General features: G+C 38.5%; 1 protein-coding gene across 4 annotated transcripts in view; it reads right to left on the bottom strand.

Moving 5' to 3' along the window:
- Window positions 1–16,116, bottom strand: part of LOC126292197 (CLK4-associating serine/arginine rich protein) — a 133,811-nt gene that overhangs the window by 69,554 nt on the left and 48,141 nt on the right. For all 4 annotated transcript variants that reach the window (XM_049986049.1, XM_049986050.1, XM_049986051.1 and 1 more), the window contains exons 7-8: window positions 10,198–10,271; window positions 3,304–3,591 (exon numbers count right to left, since the gene is read on the bottom strand). In XM_049986049.1, coding sequence (XP_049842006.1) covers window positions 3,304–3,591; window positions 10,198–10,271 — 362 coding nt within the window. The remainder of the gene's footprint in view (window positions 1–3,303; window positions 3,592–10,197; window positions 10,272–16,116) is intronic.

Raw genomic sequence — 16,116 nt, 5'->3', positions numbered from 1 at the left:
ATGATGTTATTACATCATTAGAAACTGAAAGTGACAATAGTTGAGCGACAAGTGCTCGCCAGTTATACAAGATAAATACATCAACTGTGCTCCAGCCAACTCCTTTAAGATTTATGTTCATAGGAAACAGCTGTGAAATGTTTGGTAAGACTTCATAGCTACATGGAAATTAAAAAATGACTTCAAGTTTGAGGATATTTTAGTCAAAGTGCAGCACACAAATAGAGTATGGTTTTTATTCTGATGATTTTCAAAAAATTTTAACGTATTATTTTGAGCTTTAAAAGCATTCTTTACATGTCTCTATGTCTCTATGTAATGTCATTCATAATAGGATGTTTTTCATTAACTTAAAAAAATTATTTTTTGGAACATAATTTCTTTTTAAAAATAGTTGTTAAGTTAAGGGGTTAAGTTTGTATGGAACCCTCCTAGGTTATACACGGTGCTGCAGTCAAACCTGCATTTATTATTAGAGAGCGGAAGCATTGGAAATAGTGGGGGGGTGAGTAACCAAGGTCACCACTGCGTTCCGCAACACAAAGCATTTCAATAGCCACAGAGCAGTGGACTGAGCAACAATGGACATTTGCAGTGAAAAGAGTTCTACCAAAGCGGTAGCTATGTAGCCACTCGTTTCTGTGCGTATTTTCAGTGTTGTTTCTGGGTGCATTTTCAAATTAATTGTAACAGGCTGGTGCCTTCGGTTAACTCAATAAAAACTTGGGTTGAAAACTGAAAAAAATTGGTGAAACAACAAGGAAAAGATGTAGTGGAGCGAAGACACTGCATACTCCCGAGAATGTGGAATGTGTAAGAACTGCTGTGGGAAGAAGCCCCCGGAAATCAGCGTGTAGACCGAGTGTTGCACTTGGAATTTCTGACAGGACTGTCCGAAAGATTTTGAGGTTGAGACTTACACCCCAACCCATACAAAATCAAAGTGGTTAACACTGAATAGTAATGACTTCGTGGTTCAACAGCATTTCTGTGAAAGTCTTTTACAAATGATTGAAGAAAATTATGAGCTTGTTCACAATCTCTGGATGAGTGACGAGGCAGATTTTCACCTCAATGGGTATGTGAACAAACAGAACTTTAGATACTGGAGTGATCAGAACCCTCAACTAACTCCATGAAAAACCCCTGCACTCAACCAAAGTAACGTTTGGTGAGCAATGTCCTCATTGGGAATAATAGGTTCTTAGTTTTTTGAGAACTTAAAAGGGCAATATGTTACTGTGGATCCTGAGCACTATTCAACAATGTTAAGGACATTCTTCATACATCAGTTTTGTCAATATGCAGTGAATGATGAAACATTATTTCAACAAGATGGAGCAGGAAGTCCCAAACGCTTCATGAGCATTAATGTTCCCAATGAAGTTGTACCAAAGTGGGCGATTTCCAAAAATGGAGCGATTGCTTGGCCCCATGTTCACCCAACCTAACAGCTTGTGATTTTTTCTTACTGGGCTACCTTAACAGCAAAGTGTACGAAGAAGGATCTCATAATGCTGGTGATCTCAAAGCAAGAATCTGATCTGGCTGGAAATCGAGAGAATTCCTCAGGGTATGCTCCGTCATGTGACAGACAGCTTCGTAAATTGCTTCCGAGAATGACTTGATCGAGAAGGACGCCATCTTGCCGATGTTATTTTCAAGCAATGAAAAAAAAGTGTTGAATGTTTCTTAAATGGTTTTTAACTTAGAATAAGATTGTATGACTAAAATTTTGATATCTGCATTCATGTTTATTTTACAATCATTTAAAAATTGCAGGTTTCACTGCTGCACCCTGTATTATGCCAATTTTTTATAAACTAGAATAGGTAATTCTCTCAAAATTTGCTATTCCTAATTTTCACACACTGATGATGTCAGAAGGGTTAAATTTACATCTATTACTGTAATATAGATATATTATTGTAATATGCTGCAGCAATGCGCCACAGTTAAGTCAAGACTCAAGAGAGTGGTACCCACTTCCCTCGTCAAACAAGAACTGGGTGGACATGTCACGACCTCAACACTACTACTAAAAATGCTGTTTGGCTCCCAGATGGGTGCACCTTCTACCTTGGGCACCACTTTGACAGTTTGCATGCGATTCCACCGCTTATTTTATCGCTTCTTATCTGGCTTCACAAAGCTAAGTGGATTATATTCCAGCCTTACTCCACAAAAAAATCTGTAATCAGGAATCAAACCTGGGATCTCTGTGTTATGAGCCAGGAAGGCCACGGAGGTGGTCTAAACCACTCCTAAGCACTTAAGAGAAGACTTTACACAGCGGCCCTCTCCAAATTTCCTCAAGTTTATATTATTTGAAGGACATGCTCGGATATCCATTTCCGAAAATGGTAAGATGCATTTCACAGAAAAATTAAAAACAAATTACCTTTGAACATTAGAATTACAAGTGGTGTTAAAAGTACAAAATATTTGCAATTTATTTCACACTATTGACAGTAGCTAAGAGAATAGTATAACGGAGTCATTATCATAAAACCGCCGTTTTTAATCTCGCTACCAGTAATTTTTTTTAGTTTTATTTAAATTCCATATTTATTAAGAAATAGAAATTTTAATTAAGAAAGAGTGATTCATAATCTCTTAACAAATAATAAAAATGACATCTTTTTATTTTTAGTTATTAATCACATGAATATGATAGTGCGGAATTCACTCTAAAATCAAATTTGGTACAAAAATTCAAAAGGTCATACAGAAAACAAAATACTTTCATCATCGAAGTAGTTTTCTTCCATTTAACAATACGGCATTTAGAATGACAGTATTAAATTTTAATTTATTATTGCAGAATCAGTAATGGCCTGAACCACTTTTTATTAATTAACGTTTCGATTTATTAAAAAATGTTATTACTTGTGAGATTCGAATAGATGATTTCACATTTACAAGAGTTTCATGCTATACACTCAGCTACTGCCAACTATGGAAGCTCATTGCAAATGTTTTATACTCAACAGTACTTCGTATATGTTTTGTACTAACAGCAATAGGAAATCTTCTAATCTCCACAGGCAATTTTTTTATCAAGTTTTTCTGAGAATTGTGTCACGATGTTTTAGGCTACTGGTGCGTAAGCAATGCCCTCAGTATCCAATAAGCATGAAGAAAATCAGAGGAAGAGAGTTTGTAAGGTCCCCTCACAATACAATTTTGAACTCTGAAATGAAATTATGCACGCACAGCAAAGAACTTCATACTAACAGTGAGACTATTGCCGTAACCAAAAGAACTGATGCCGAACTCGTCCAGTGTGATAAGCATACCGACCGGTTTCGTCGACTGCTGCTGCTCTGACTGCCGGCAGACGACCCCGCCGTGGCAGAACACACTGAGGCATTGCTGCTGTGGTGGTAAGACGAGTCGGCACCTCCATAGGACCTCACGTTCACGGGTCCGGGGACTGCTGTAGGGTGTGTCTGTTCCTCTTCCTCTTCCCCTCCGAAACTGGTGATGTACGTTATCTGACCTGTATTTACCGGTGAGCGCGAGCGAGAGCGCGACTTTGAAGTAGACACGCGGTAAGGGTCGTAAGTTGGGCTCGTGCGAGCTGCGTAGCTGTAAAAAGAAATTTCGACAACTATTCAATGGAGGTGAGAAATTATACATGCTGAAGAAGTACAAAACTTTAAAGATTCTATCAGCTGTAGCAAAAGCCTAAAAAAAGCATCAATGTTCCTCAAGGTTTTGGTTCTACAATTTCTTAAATTAGCTTTGCTAAAACTCATGCATACAGTGCATGCAAACATATACACAAGCAGATAGTGGAACTGTATCATTGGTCAACAACCTCCATTAAAAACAGAAATAAATTTCGTTGTAACGTTACTATTTAATATAGGGTGAAACCAAGCCCCAACAATATTTCAGACATTATTCATGGATATTTTCGGAGTATTTTGGTACAGGGAACTTGGTGTCAGCAGTAGCTTGTTACAGTATAATAACGTAGCTTATTCAGCTTATAACCTTCATTTCTGTTAAAATCTCTTCAAAACAGTGATCATATATAAATATACGTACAGCAAAAAAACACACAATAATTCAAAAGCACTGTGATGCGGTTGCAATCACTGTAGGGACAGCACCATCACGCAGCTCCTCCATCGCATTCAGTGAACATGCACACGATACGAGTATCGACCGACCCAAGTGATACAGCTATCCGTACTGTGGATTACTATTAATGTACATTACTATCAAACCAAGCTCAAGATAGAACAAAGCAGTACAGGATGCAGCCTTGAAGGCAAATAATAAAGAGGGCATTACTGTTGCCAAGAGCAAACACCATGAGTCAACTAAACAAATTTGTTTCCAGATAACATACACCGTATAATGACCTGCTGGAGAGCCTTTTCAGTGCAATACAGACAGAAAAATAAATATCTTCTGTAAACCTTCCGGGATGTAAGGTCGTGGTCCATGAAACTCTTCAGCTCCTAACGTTTCGTCCAGAGCTGCGCTGGACATCTTCAGAGGGGTGTTTCTCCTCCGGTGAGTCTTGCCGACAGAGAGAGGAGAAACACCCCTCTGAAGATGTCCAGCGCAGCTCTGGACGAAATGTTAGGAGCTGAAGAGTTTCATGGACCACGACCTTACATCCCGGAAGGTTTACTAGAAGATATGTGATCCGGTCATGAAAGCCTTCATACGTAAAAAGCCACTGGAAGCCACAGGTCGCTAATAAAAAACACACTCATTTTAGAAGAGTTATACAGTTAACACAAATTCTTTAAATATCTTTTTAGAGGTACAGTACAAAGACAGTCTTAATTTGACTTATGCACAGTCCACATGCATTACATGCTCTTTCAATATCTGAACCACCACCAGTTATTTAGGTCCCAGATGGTAGTGGAGCGGCGCTACAGCATAGAGCAGAGCTGTGTGTTGGGCACCTGCTGCAGCACTGTTTCGTGCCCAGGTACAGCGGGCAGCGAGAGGCACGGCAGCCAGCAGGCTCACTCGACTGCACAGACAGCGAATGCGCGAGCCAACCGATCTGTAGTCTTTCTTGAACGATTTTCAAGAAATCACAAGGTAAAAAAATTTGATTCTCGCACATCTCGTAGCCTTACTCGTCAGCTTCACGGTGAACTGCCTGTCATTTCATTAATGGTCACAGCTATTGTACTATTTCAAAAGTAAGTAACCTACTGCAAGAATTGTGAAAAGCTTGTATCAAAAAATAGAAGCTGCTATGAATTTGTGTTTGGTGCAGGTTAGGTCATATGTTTCTGCGTATGAAATGTAGCTAACATATTGAATTATTCTTTAACCTTGGAATCACCTTGCTATCACCAATCTCGAGAAAATGGATCGTCCCAAACTCGTGTGCCAGCGAAAAAGCCAGAATGACGTGTTCGTAACATTCCTCATATCTCATAAACGGTTTGGTAAATGATAGTACACAAAGAGGAAAATATTTTGCTGTATAATTAAAATACAATATTTCCGTATTTAACAAGTATTCAGGCAACTACAGGTTTTTTTGATGAAATAACGTCATTTTTAAGTCCATCGATAACTGATCATTTGAAAATTGTTACAATTTCTTAGAAACCTGAAGAAGTTTTTGAGACATGGCTCTGACATTTACAATAGGATTCACAACCATTGTAAGTACTGTCAATTACCAAAGTGTAGAGGGATTGGCTCCAGGCATTCTACAAGTGAATGCCTTTTTCTAAATACTGTAAATGATTTATATAAATTTATAACTGCATTCACTGATATTGACAGGAAATGCCCAGAAAATTGTGGTGCAATGTTTTATAGTAATAAAAATTTTCACTGAATCGTACTACAAGCTGTTGCAGATACTCAGGAGAAATTCATTACCATCAATGTTCAGAGATACAGGTAGGAAAGTGAAGGTAGTAGATTTATTCTTCTAGTGTACTTCGCTAGAAGGGGAGCTTGACATATCACCAGACTTTCCGCTACTAAATACATCAGTTGGATTGTCATTTGTATTCACTGGAGATTTCAAATGAGGCTGTCTAAATGAGATGATTTTAAAAACTTTCCCACGTAATAAAACATGATTTTCATCCTTTTCTCAGTTGTGCTACTTCAGCATTTTTATCAACTCTAATTTTCAGACAGTGAAAGAAATAAGAGATTAATGAAATGTATTCTGAATTTATTGTCAGTAATTCTGTGGAGGCCTCATCACATAACTTGTCCAAAATAAATCGGATGTGACGGTAGTTTTTTCGCCGGTCCCATAAAGAACAGAGTAAAAGCCGCTGCTTTCAAAGCTTCTGTTCATACCATTTTCTCTACAGCACAACAAAATAAACAAGTGTCAGCATCAGCACTGAGTCTACTGTCCACAAAAACAGCCAAATGCTGCTAGCGTAGCCCGAACGCAGCCAGAGTCATTCGAACACACTGGTCACTGCTCTGTGAAATAAACATGTCTGAATCATTCTGCTCTGCACTAATATAATCACACGCACAACAATGGTTTGATTCGCCAGCACTGCTCTGCTCACCGCACAGCTCTGATCACGCCACACCGCTCCACTATACACGCAGCCTAAAACCAACATTTCTACTCTTTTTTTATTTCTAAGTTTCAGCCATAGCTTTCCAGACCATATAACAATATTCCAAACATATAATCAAAATGACTACACATTTATGAAACTGCAGAAAATATATGTTAAATGTATCTCACATTGATAATTCAAAAAAATACAACTGTTTTCTTGTCCATGACTCCCACAACAGCAATTCAAATAGATTACTGCTATAAAAGTATACAGTATGTTAAATTACTGCACCACTGTCTTATAAATCACATGCAACCTGCATTGCTCAAACCATATAATTCCCAATGCTCCAGGTTTCCTTCTCGGATACCTACGGATTCCGTGGGCTCCTTATATTCAACATGTGGATCATCTGCAAATATTTCCTCAATGCAAATGAAATGGGATTACAAAGGAAATATTTTCTGAGCAATAATAAGAGTTTGGAGCATAAACAAAAGTGTGTCGATGTCAGACGTGCAGAAGCAACGCAAAGTGTATCACACGACTTTCAGCCAATCACTCGTCCGTCACTTTCTTGTCCATTCCGTGCAGATCGTGCCGTGTTCTTAATACTGAATGTTCATGAATATTGTTCACTGCTGAGCTCGTGATTTCGGTATACGGACTGTGTGGTTCAGCTGTTTTCAAGTTGTCGTGCTAGTTAACACGACAACAAAAAGAAGTACAAGATCTACAGAATTTCATGAAAAATATTTTTGAGAACAACGCAAGAAATCAATCATGCTGGCTCATCTCAAATTTATTACAAACATGAAACTTATGTCAAACAAAACCACACAAAGCGAATGTGATCAAAAATGAATGATGGGGACAGTGGACTAAAAGTTCCAGTTGGCAAAGATAGTCAACCTTTAGTGCTCCATGTTGGATCAGCAGCGACTGGGTTCAGTCCCCGAGAGCAAACAGCTTTTTAAGGTACAAAAGGCCAAGAACTCTAAGATTACTATTCTAAAATGGCATAGCGTCTTTAAACGGCAGTTTAAAGAACAATTGTTGCTTTATCTCACTTTAGATTTGGTTACTGTCATGTACAATGTGAGCATTCACATTGTACAAGTGAACTAAACTACATCTATGAATACCAAACCCAAAGAGACTTCTGTTTGACTGGCCTCTAACAGAATACCTTAAAGTTCATCACAGACAGTATGTCATGTCCACAAGCCTGTGTATTGAGTTTAAGAGATATATGAAACTGCAGAGCAGCATGGATACTATGTTGTTGTATTTAAAAAAAAAAAAATCATCATATGCTATTATTGGCAGAGAGACCCTATCTGGGGTTTTTCGACCCCCTAGTGCAAGTCTTTTTTTATCTTACACCATTTTGGCAACTTGTGTATCAACGGTGATGATGAAGATGATGATAACACCATACCTATACCCTCAGAGGATAAAATCTAAATTCATTACAGATAACCAAGCAGAAAAATCCACTTTGGTTTCTGTTGTGTAATACAGGTTGGTTATCATACACCTTTTGCTACTCGAGAGGGTCCCACGAAAAACAAAGTTATCCTAGGAGAGTGAAACTTTGTGCAAACATTTGTAAGGGCATGGAGAAGAGAAATAACAAATAAACCACTTCAAGAAACAGATTTTAATTTCCAAATGAGAGGGTTCAAATCTGGTAATATTGTCGGTTACACACTTTGGAATGATGGTCCAGTGGTTCAGTTTGCTTTGGGAGAAGCTGGCACACAACTGTGCCTCACACTGTTTGTAGAAGTTACTGTTGCCATGTCTGAGAATCCTGGATGCAATGTCAGTCCTCAAGCAATCCCAAAACAGCTGAACATTCCACGGTCAACTGTTCTACAAGTGCTGAGAATAAGTGTGAAATGGTAACCGTACAAACTTCATATTACTCATGCTTGACCCACGTGACTCGCATTTGAATAGACTTTGAACTTATGTTACTTGCAAGAGTTAAAATTGACGACACTGTGGTCTAGGAAGATTTTGTGGTGCAAAGAAGAAAACTTTATGCTCACTGGGGCAGTGAAAACTCACAGTTGTTGCATCATTTTGGGATCGTCACCACCAGCAAATGTTCAAGAAATGCCCCTGCATAGTGAATGTGTCACTGTGTGGTGTGGCTTTACAGCACTGTTTACAGTTTGTCCACTTTTCTTTGAGGAACTCGGATACCGAGGACCAAAGATACACAGTTGAATGGCACATATTACTGTAATCTGCTTTGCCAACATGTTATCTCTGTTATACAAGAGAGAGGTGCATTGGACTCAATTGTTCTGATGAACAATGGCACTGCACCTCACAATGTTCGTGAGGTCACTCAGTTACACCATAACACGCTTTGAGAAAACCAAATCATTGTTCCACACTGAGCAACCACCAAAATCACAATATCTGAATCCTCCCTTTCATGTGGAAATTAAAATGCATTTCTTTCAATGGTTCACTCATTACTTCTCTTACAAATGTCCATACAAAAGTCTCCAAAACGTTTGTCTTACAATCACTCATTTTTCATGGGGGACCTCTCAAATAGCGAAAGTTTAATTATAGCCACCAGGTGCATTTGGCCAAGTGTGAGCAACACTTTTGATGGTATAATTTCACACACCATTTTTCTGGTTTGAAACTCCCCCTTCCAAAAACCGCACATAAATGTGCAATGACACATATGTTTATCCCACATTTATCTCATGTCTGAACAATCAGGATGCCACCCAAATACTATTGTTTCACACCATTGATACTCAACTAACACATATCCCCTTGAAACCTATGACCACAACTCAGTGGAGTGTGATGTGCCTTCTATGGTGTAACCAATTCCCTTATGGTTATATATCCATCCTTTACATCTTCATCCTCATATTTTGAAGGTTATCTACATTATGAGTTGTTTCCTTCCAAGATGAATCCTGCTCATTAACACTAAAGCTTTTCACTAGTATTCATTTCTGTAAATTAATATTATATTTGCAGAAACATTTCCCAACGTGAATCAGTACAATTTGAGAAGAGACACAGCATTTCTGGCTTTATATATTTTTGTCTAATCTGTACAAAATTACTGTTCTCCAGCCACAATATCTATTAAGCAAATATCCCAAAATGTATAGTCCCGCTTCATAAACTCTGGAAGGCAAATAGCAAAGTGAACAAATCTTACATCCAAAGTAGTCTGTCTCTATAGTCTGCATAAATAATTTCACTGAACAGCCAGTGAGACAAAAGACTATGTAAGATCAAATGTAGCAATTGGCTATAGGGTGAAACTTCTGTAAAAAGTCTGCATCAGTGAAGGAAGAGAAAATGTAATGGTATGAGTGTATATTTGGATATTACGTGTCAACAGTTTTAATGCATAGATTTCTGAATCTCACTAGCAGCATTTTAAGAGTTAATTGTACAGGTGAACTTATGTTTCACCTACTTATGTCCTCCATATCAGGCTTTGTATACCCAATAACGTAACCTTAGTAAAGCGAAGAGTTGTCTGTGTACCGAAATTTACAATATACACAAATCTGTTTGGATGAATGTGCAAAATGTATTGATTACACTTGACTGCTTCTATGTTTTCTCCTGTGCCTTTGCCACAGCTAATATTTCAAGTTGTTACCTTGGGGGGCTGATTTTCCTGCCCTGTAGACGTCTTTCTCTGAATGCCCTCCTTTCACGCCGAGATTTTCTTCCCTGTAACAGAGTGAAGTCTTCTAACAACCAAAACACACATGAAAATAAATCTTGTCCGTAGGCGAAAAATTATTGCTATGCCAAATCAAATAACACACTCAGGCTTACGTTCAACCTGCAAAGAGTTTTGTCTTTTCCTAAGGAGGAGGAGGCAGAAGGAGGGAGGGAAGAACACAATGATTGAATGGGAAAGACAGCAAAAAATTTTCACTATATAAATGAACAAATCAGAGGGCAGTGCAAGACCAAGCAAAAAATAAATTAAAAACGCTGCATTTCGTTGCAAATCAACAATCATAACTAGAATATTATTAGAATTTATTAAAACATTTGTTCCACAACAACATTGTGTGTTGACTGTGTAGCGTCTTAACTGCCTTCTACTTCCAAATAATGCAAATTAATCAAAATTAGATAAGAGCAACTCCTTGCCTCTACAACAGACAAAGATGCAAGACATGTCCCAAAATCATCCCATCACCTGTGCAGTCATAGACATCTCCTATAACATAAAACTGATAGAGGTACTCAAGGTACCCTCCGCCACACACCGTCAGGTGGCTTGCAGAGTATGGATGTAGATGTAGAAGATAATGCAGGGCTACATGTGAAAGCCGTCACGTGATTTACAACCTATGCTGCAACTACTTTCTAGTTTTATACACAGGCACGACAACCGAGAATCTTTCTGTCCACACAAATAGCCACTGATAAACGACGGCTGGACAACCCACCTGCTGAACATGCTACCAAACACAGCACGTCTCACTTCAATGACTGCTCCATAGCCTGTCATCTGGATCCTTCCTAACATAATCAGTTTTTGTGAAACGTGCAGGTGGGAACTCTTCCTGCAATATATCCTATGTGCCCATAACCCCTACCCTTCACCTATCTACCCCCTGCCTGCTGCCACTCCAGCACTACATAGCCTCTTATTCCACCTCTCCCCTACCTCTCTCCTTCCCGACCCCTCCCAACTACAAGTAGCTGTCCTATCTTGCCCTCACCAAGTCCCTACATGCTTTCACAAGCAGCACTACACATTCCCCCACCACAACCCTACTGCAGTCAAACCTCTATATAGCGATTACCAATAAAACCATAAACCAAGGCACAGTGATAATTTTATATGGCCCTGTCTGATTTCCTATATGTACTATGTTAATTACCCCTCATTACAACAATGAGGTAAATTTAGCAACGCACTGTTATAACGAAGACAAAATTTCAAGGAGTTTACTATTTCCTACTTCTAAGTAGCTCACTATAGCAGTAGGTATTGTTCATTTAGCTACTAGACTTTCGGCAGTTTATTTCCAGAAGCTTCGCTACATACTACAGTAGCGCATTTATCCTAGCGGTAAAGAGTGTTTAGCTTGTCCGTTCATTGTTGAGCTTCAGTAGCAGACACAAGCGTTGGGCTCGTACACAGCTTATCTCCATGATTTTTGCAAGCTGTGAATGTTTTTAGTTAATGTAAACGCTTTGGACTTTGCTAGGATTTAGACAATGGCTGGAACTCTGAAACAAATAAGGTTGGAGACAAAAATGGAGGTTTTCAAAGACACTGATAATGGACTGAAAGAAGTTAGATGTGGCGAGGAAGTATGGATTTGCACAATGAATGTTAGCTACATTCCTTAAAAAACGAAAAGAAATTGAATAAAGTTTTGTACGTGGCAAATTTAACCTTTCAAGAAAAAGAGTGAAGATGGCTGCTGCTGACGATGTGGACAGTGGCTACACTCCAGCGGTTTAATGAGATGTGTGCGCACAACATACCAATTAATGGTCCGTCAATACTGTTAGAAAAATACCGTCCTGAAAATTTGTACAACGCAGATGAGACGGGATTGTTTTGTTCTAGCCAGAGAAGTGATGAGGAGAATGTGATTGTGAAATGCTGGCAAAATGCAAGCACATCCGAAAGCGAAGATGTTGGTGAGACTGTTGTGGTGGATGAAATAACGCAGGATGATATTCAAAGCAATCTGGAGATTTATTCAGCAGTTAGATACTTCAGTAGTTGAATAATTGCTAGTGGATGATGAGGCATTGGTGTTTGATACATATACCGACGAATCTCTCACAAAGAAGTTTAAGGGTAATTTGCCTGCTGAGATTCTGATGTTGACAATGATGTGATAAGTGTGAATCTCTCGCCTCTGCTGGAGATAATACCGTATTTACTCGAATCTAAGCCGCACTCTAATCTAAGCCGCACCTGAAAAATGAGACTCAAAATCAGGGGGAGGAAAAAAAAAAAAAAAAAAAATCCCGAATCCAAGCTCCACCTGAAGTTTGAGACTCGAAATTCAAGAGGAGAGAAAAGTTTTAGGCCGCACCTCCAAATCGAAACAATGATGGTCCATTGTAATATGAGACACAATTTAGGTCGAATGAATGATGATAGAGCTACAGTAGTTTGGTTCGAGTCGCTAGCTTAGCAGTTAATCTATGCCAGGTAGCCATTGCTATGCGTAAGGCACTCTGTCCATAATTGTACGGGTACCCTTCCTTTTTCACGTGCTTCGTCTGGTATGAATTGATTGCTTATTTTTCTTTGATATGATAAGTGCTGTTCTCTTTGTTATAGGTGTTTATGTCACTCGAAGCTAAAAATGTATTACTATACTGTGTCATGCATTGTTTGTTGCATTCTGTGTTTACGGCCTGTTGCCGCTTGCGGCATGGCTTGCTTTTGTGCAAAAAAAAAAAAGAAGAAGAAGAAGAGAGGGAAGGAGAAGGGGGGGGGGGGAGAGAGAGAGAGAGAGAGAGAGAGAGAGAGAGAGAGAGAGGAATCGTCTCACTAGCAAAACAATGGCAAGAGACTGCTATTTGTTGTTACTTACACTCCTGCTTTCTTTGATAATGGTCAACAAGAACCAAATAATAGAATGTGTATAGTAGAAGATGTTCTGAACAAGAGTTTAGTGAAAATTTTTCTCCTTTTGAAAATCTTTGCAGGTGCCTCTTTAGTACATTACATTCTGCACAGAAATTAGAGTCATCTTAGACTTAAAAATCTAGTCAATTGTTGTTCTTCATTTCTGACTGTGCCACTATCAGACACAAGAATAATACAAATATAAACATAACATGATATGTATAATCTTCCACGTTTCCTGTTGTCTTACTCTAGTTTCGTGGTTTATTAGGCAGACAGGTTTTAAATGAGATAGCAGCAAACACGACAGAATACATGGCAAAATGTTTATATTCCTATTATTCTTATGGGGAAGAGAATATTGCATGTGATTCACAATTCATAAAAGTTCCTATTAGCAACCACCTCTTCTCACAGGTAAGAAAAAATTCAGAACATAGAGTTGGCCATATTGACAAACATCCCAAACAGTCTTGCCCGTCGGTTTTTCGTAGTACATTGAAATGCTGCTAAATTCGAAGATGAACAATACTTAATTTGTATTTACTTCTTTGGATAATGTATGAAAATGCAGTGGTCAAAACTCAAGGCGGAGAACAAAGCTCGTCTTCCACCTTTTTTAAAAAAATTTATTTACTGACGCAGAGGTTTTGGCGCCAGTATCTTTCTTTGTGCCTGCAAAGCATGCCCGTGTAGCACTACATATATTCGACGGCAGAAGTTAGTTGTGGCGGTACCTACCAACATTTTTCAGAACTTCCGCTTACTTTGCACTCGATTCTAAGCCGCAGGCGGTTTTTTGGATTACATAAACCAGAAAAAAAGTGTGGCTTAGATTCGAGTAAATACGGTAAGTCATTTGGAAACCATTCAGCAGTAAGAAGCATCTTCAATCCCTAGTATTTTAGTGCAGCAGTTGATTGCATTGCATTAGAGGTGATATAGATAATATTCACAAGAGAATTTTTAAGAAAAAAGAAACAAAGGAAAAATAAGTGAATTTTTCTGTACACAAAAGTAAGATATACCAAAGGTACAGTATTAATAAATGAAGGAACAAAATGTGTTTCATTATTTGTCTTTTAATGTTATTTTTCATCACATAAGTACTACAGTAACTTACTTCTCAGCCACAAAAACATGGCTCCTTTCCCCGAGTTCATTTTCATGTGCTCGTGAAATTTGTTTTCCATTGTTTGACTGTTATGAAACATTACCATTACCACACCAAACCTCAATACTTGTAGCAGTAACCTCTCTAAGACCCTTTTCTCCTGTAACTACCTAATAAATCTCCCAAACAATATCATCCTCCACAATATTAGCACAGCTCTCATTTCTAAAAATGTTAGAAGCCACCCTTCCCCCTCTTTGTCAGTTAGTACTTCCCAGGCCTTGAATGACACTACCGATTACGTCAACAAGACTTTTAAAATATTAAGTCTTAAAATAAGAACACACTTCCTTGATATCGTCCCCAGACAGCTTAGTTTTCAGTCAGCAACATACCTGTGAAACATGTGACATTCACATATCAGTTCCCACTTCAAAACCTACATTACACATGTACATAATATAACTTACTCCAGCTACACTAAAAGTTAAAACCAACATCAAAAGCAGAAGCACTGATGATGTTAGCCAACTGACATGTTCGGAAGATGTAGGGTCAACTTACAGCTATCTACGTTTTACTATAAGAATCTTAATTTACTCAACAACATCAGCTTTGCTCCATCTAAGTAATCCCGCTCAGATATAACACACTTGTGCCACAATTTTTTCCAATCTTGGAAACACTTCTGGAACTCATTTTTCATTATGGTGTTCAGTTGCTTTAGCTATTCTGCTTTTGCCTCATCAATCGTGGCAAAATAACATCCTTTCGAGTTCTCTTCAGCCTTGGTAATAGAAAGAAGTCGCAGGGGCCAAGTCCAGCGAATACGGTGACTGAGGCAATATAACGGTTTTGTTTTTTTGCCAAAAAAATTACAAACATTGAGGTGTGAGTGGGAGCAGTATTGTGATGTGATTTGCACGAGTGGTTTTGCCACAGTTCTGGTCTTTTTCCTTCAGATTGCTTTGAAGCCAAGGGCTTCTAACTTCTAGGTAGTATTCCTCATTGCCATATCACAGTAAAGCAGGAACTTGTGGTGCGCTATCCTCCTTCAATGGAAGGAAACAGTGAGAAGGACCTTCACATGTGATCCAACTAGTTGAATATTTTTCAGTCTTGGCTCTTCGGGCAGTTTCCACTGGGATGATTGGGCCTTGGTTTCAACGTCATATCCGTATACATGTTCAGTCACCTGTTGTAAGTTCCTCTGAATGTTCTGGATCGTTGTCAACTTCATTCAGCAATTCTTGAGCTATGTCTATGCAATTGTCAAAATCCAATAATTTCGGAACAAACTTTGCTGCTACACATTTCATGCCCAAAACATTCTAAAAAATTGCTTGGCACAGGCCAATGGATATGCTGACATCATCAGCCACCTCTCTGTGAGTCAGCAACTTTTCAGAACCATTTCCTTTGCATCTTCCACAATGTCTTCAGTAATTTATTTACTAGGGCATGAAGGGTGGTCGTAATCTTAAACACCATCTTGTCCCTCTTTGAAACATTTATACCACTTGTAAACAGTAGCTCTGCCAAGAGCCACAGTCAACATTTCAAACATGATGCTGTACTTTACTCCATTTTTAAAGTAAAATTTAATGTAAATTCTTTAAACCATCTTTTCAGAAAACAAAAATTCGCTGAGCACTCGAAAACACATATAACCTTCTAGAGTCGACAATAAACTTACTATTCAAAGCATATGATAATGCAAACATATACTCCACCCTCAGTCACTTGCACGGTGTTAATCACAACATTCACGTATCTACCCAAAGAAACTTATAGTTGAAAAATCAAATAAGTCTAATTGTGAAGATGACAGTTCAACATTT

The sequence above is a fragment of the Schistocerca gregaria genome, chromosome 9 (assembly GCF_023897955.1).
Source record: "Schistocerca gregaria isolate iqSchGreg1 chromosome 9, iqSchGreg1.2, whole genome shotgun sequence".
Taxonomy (NCBI): Eukaryota; Metazoa; Arthropoda; class Insecta; order Orthoptera; family Acrididae; genus Schistocerca; species Schistocerca gregaria.
This window is presented reverse-complemented; position numbering and strand designations above follow the sequence as displayed.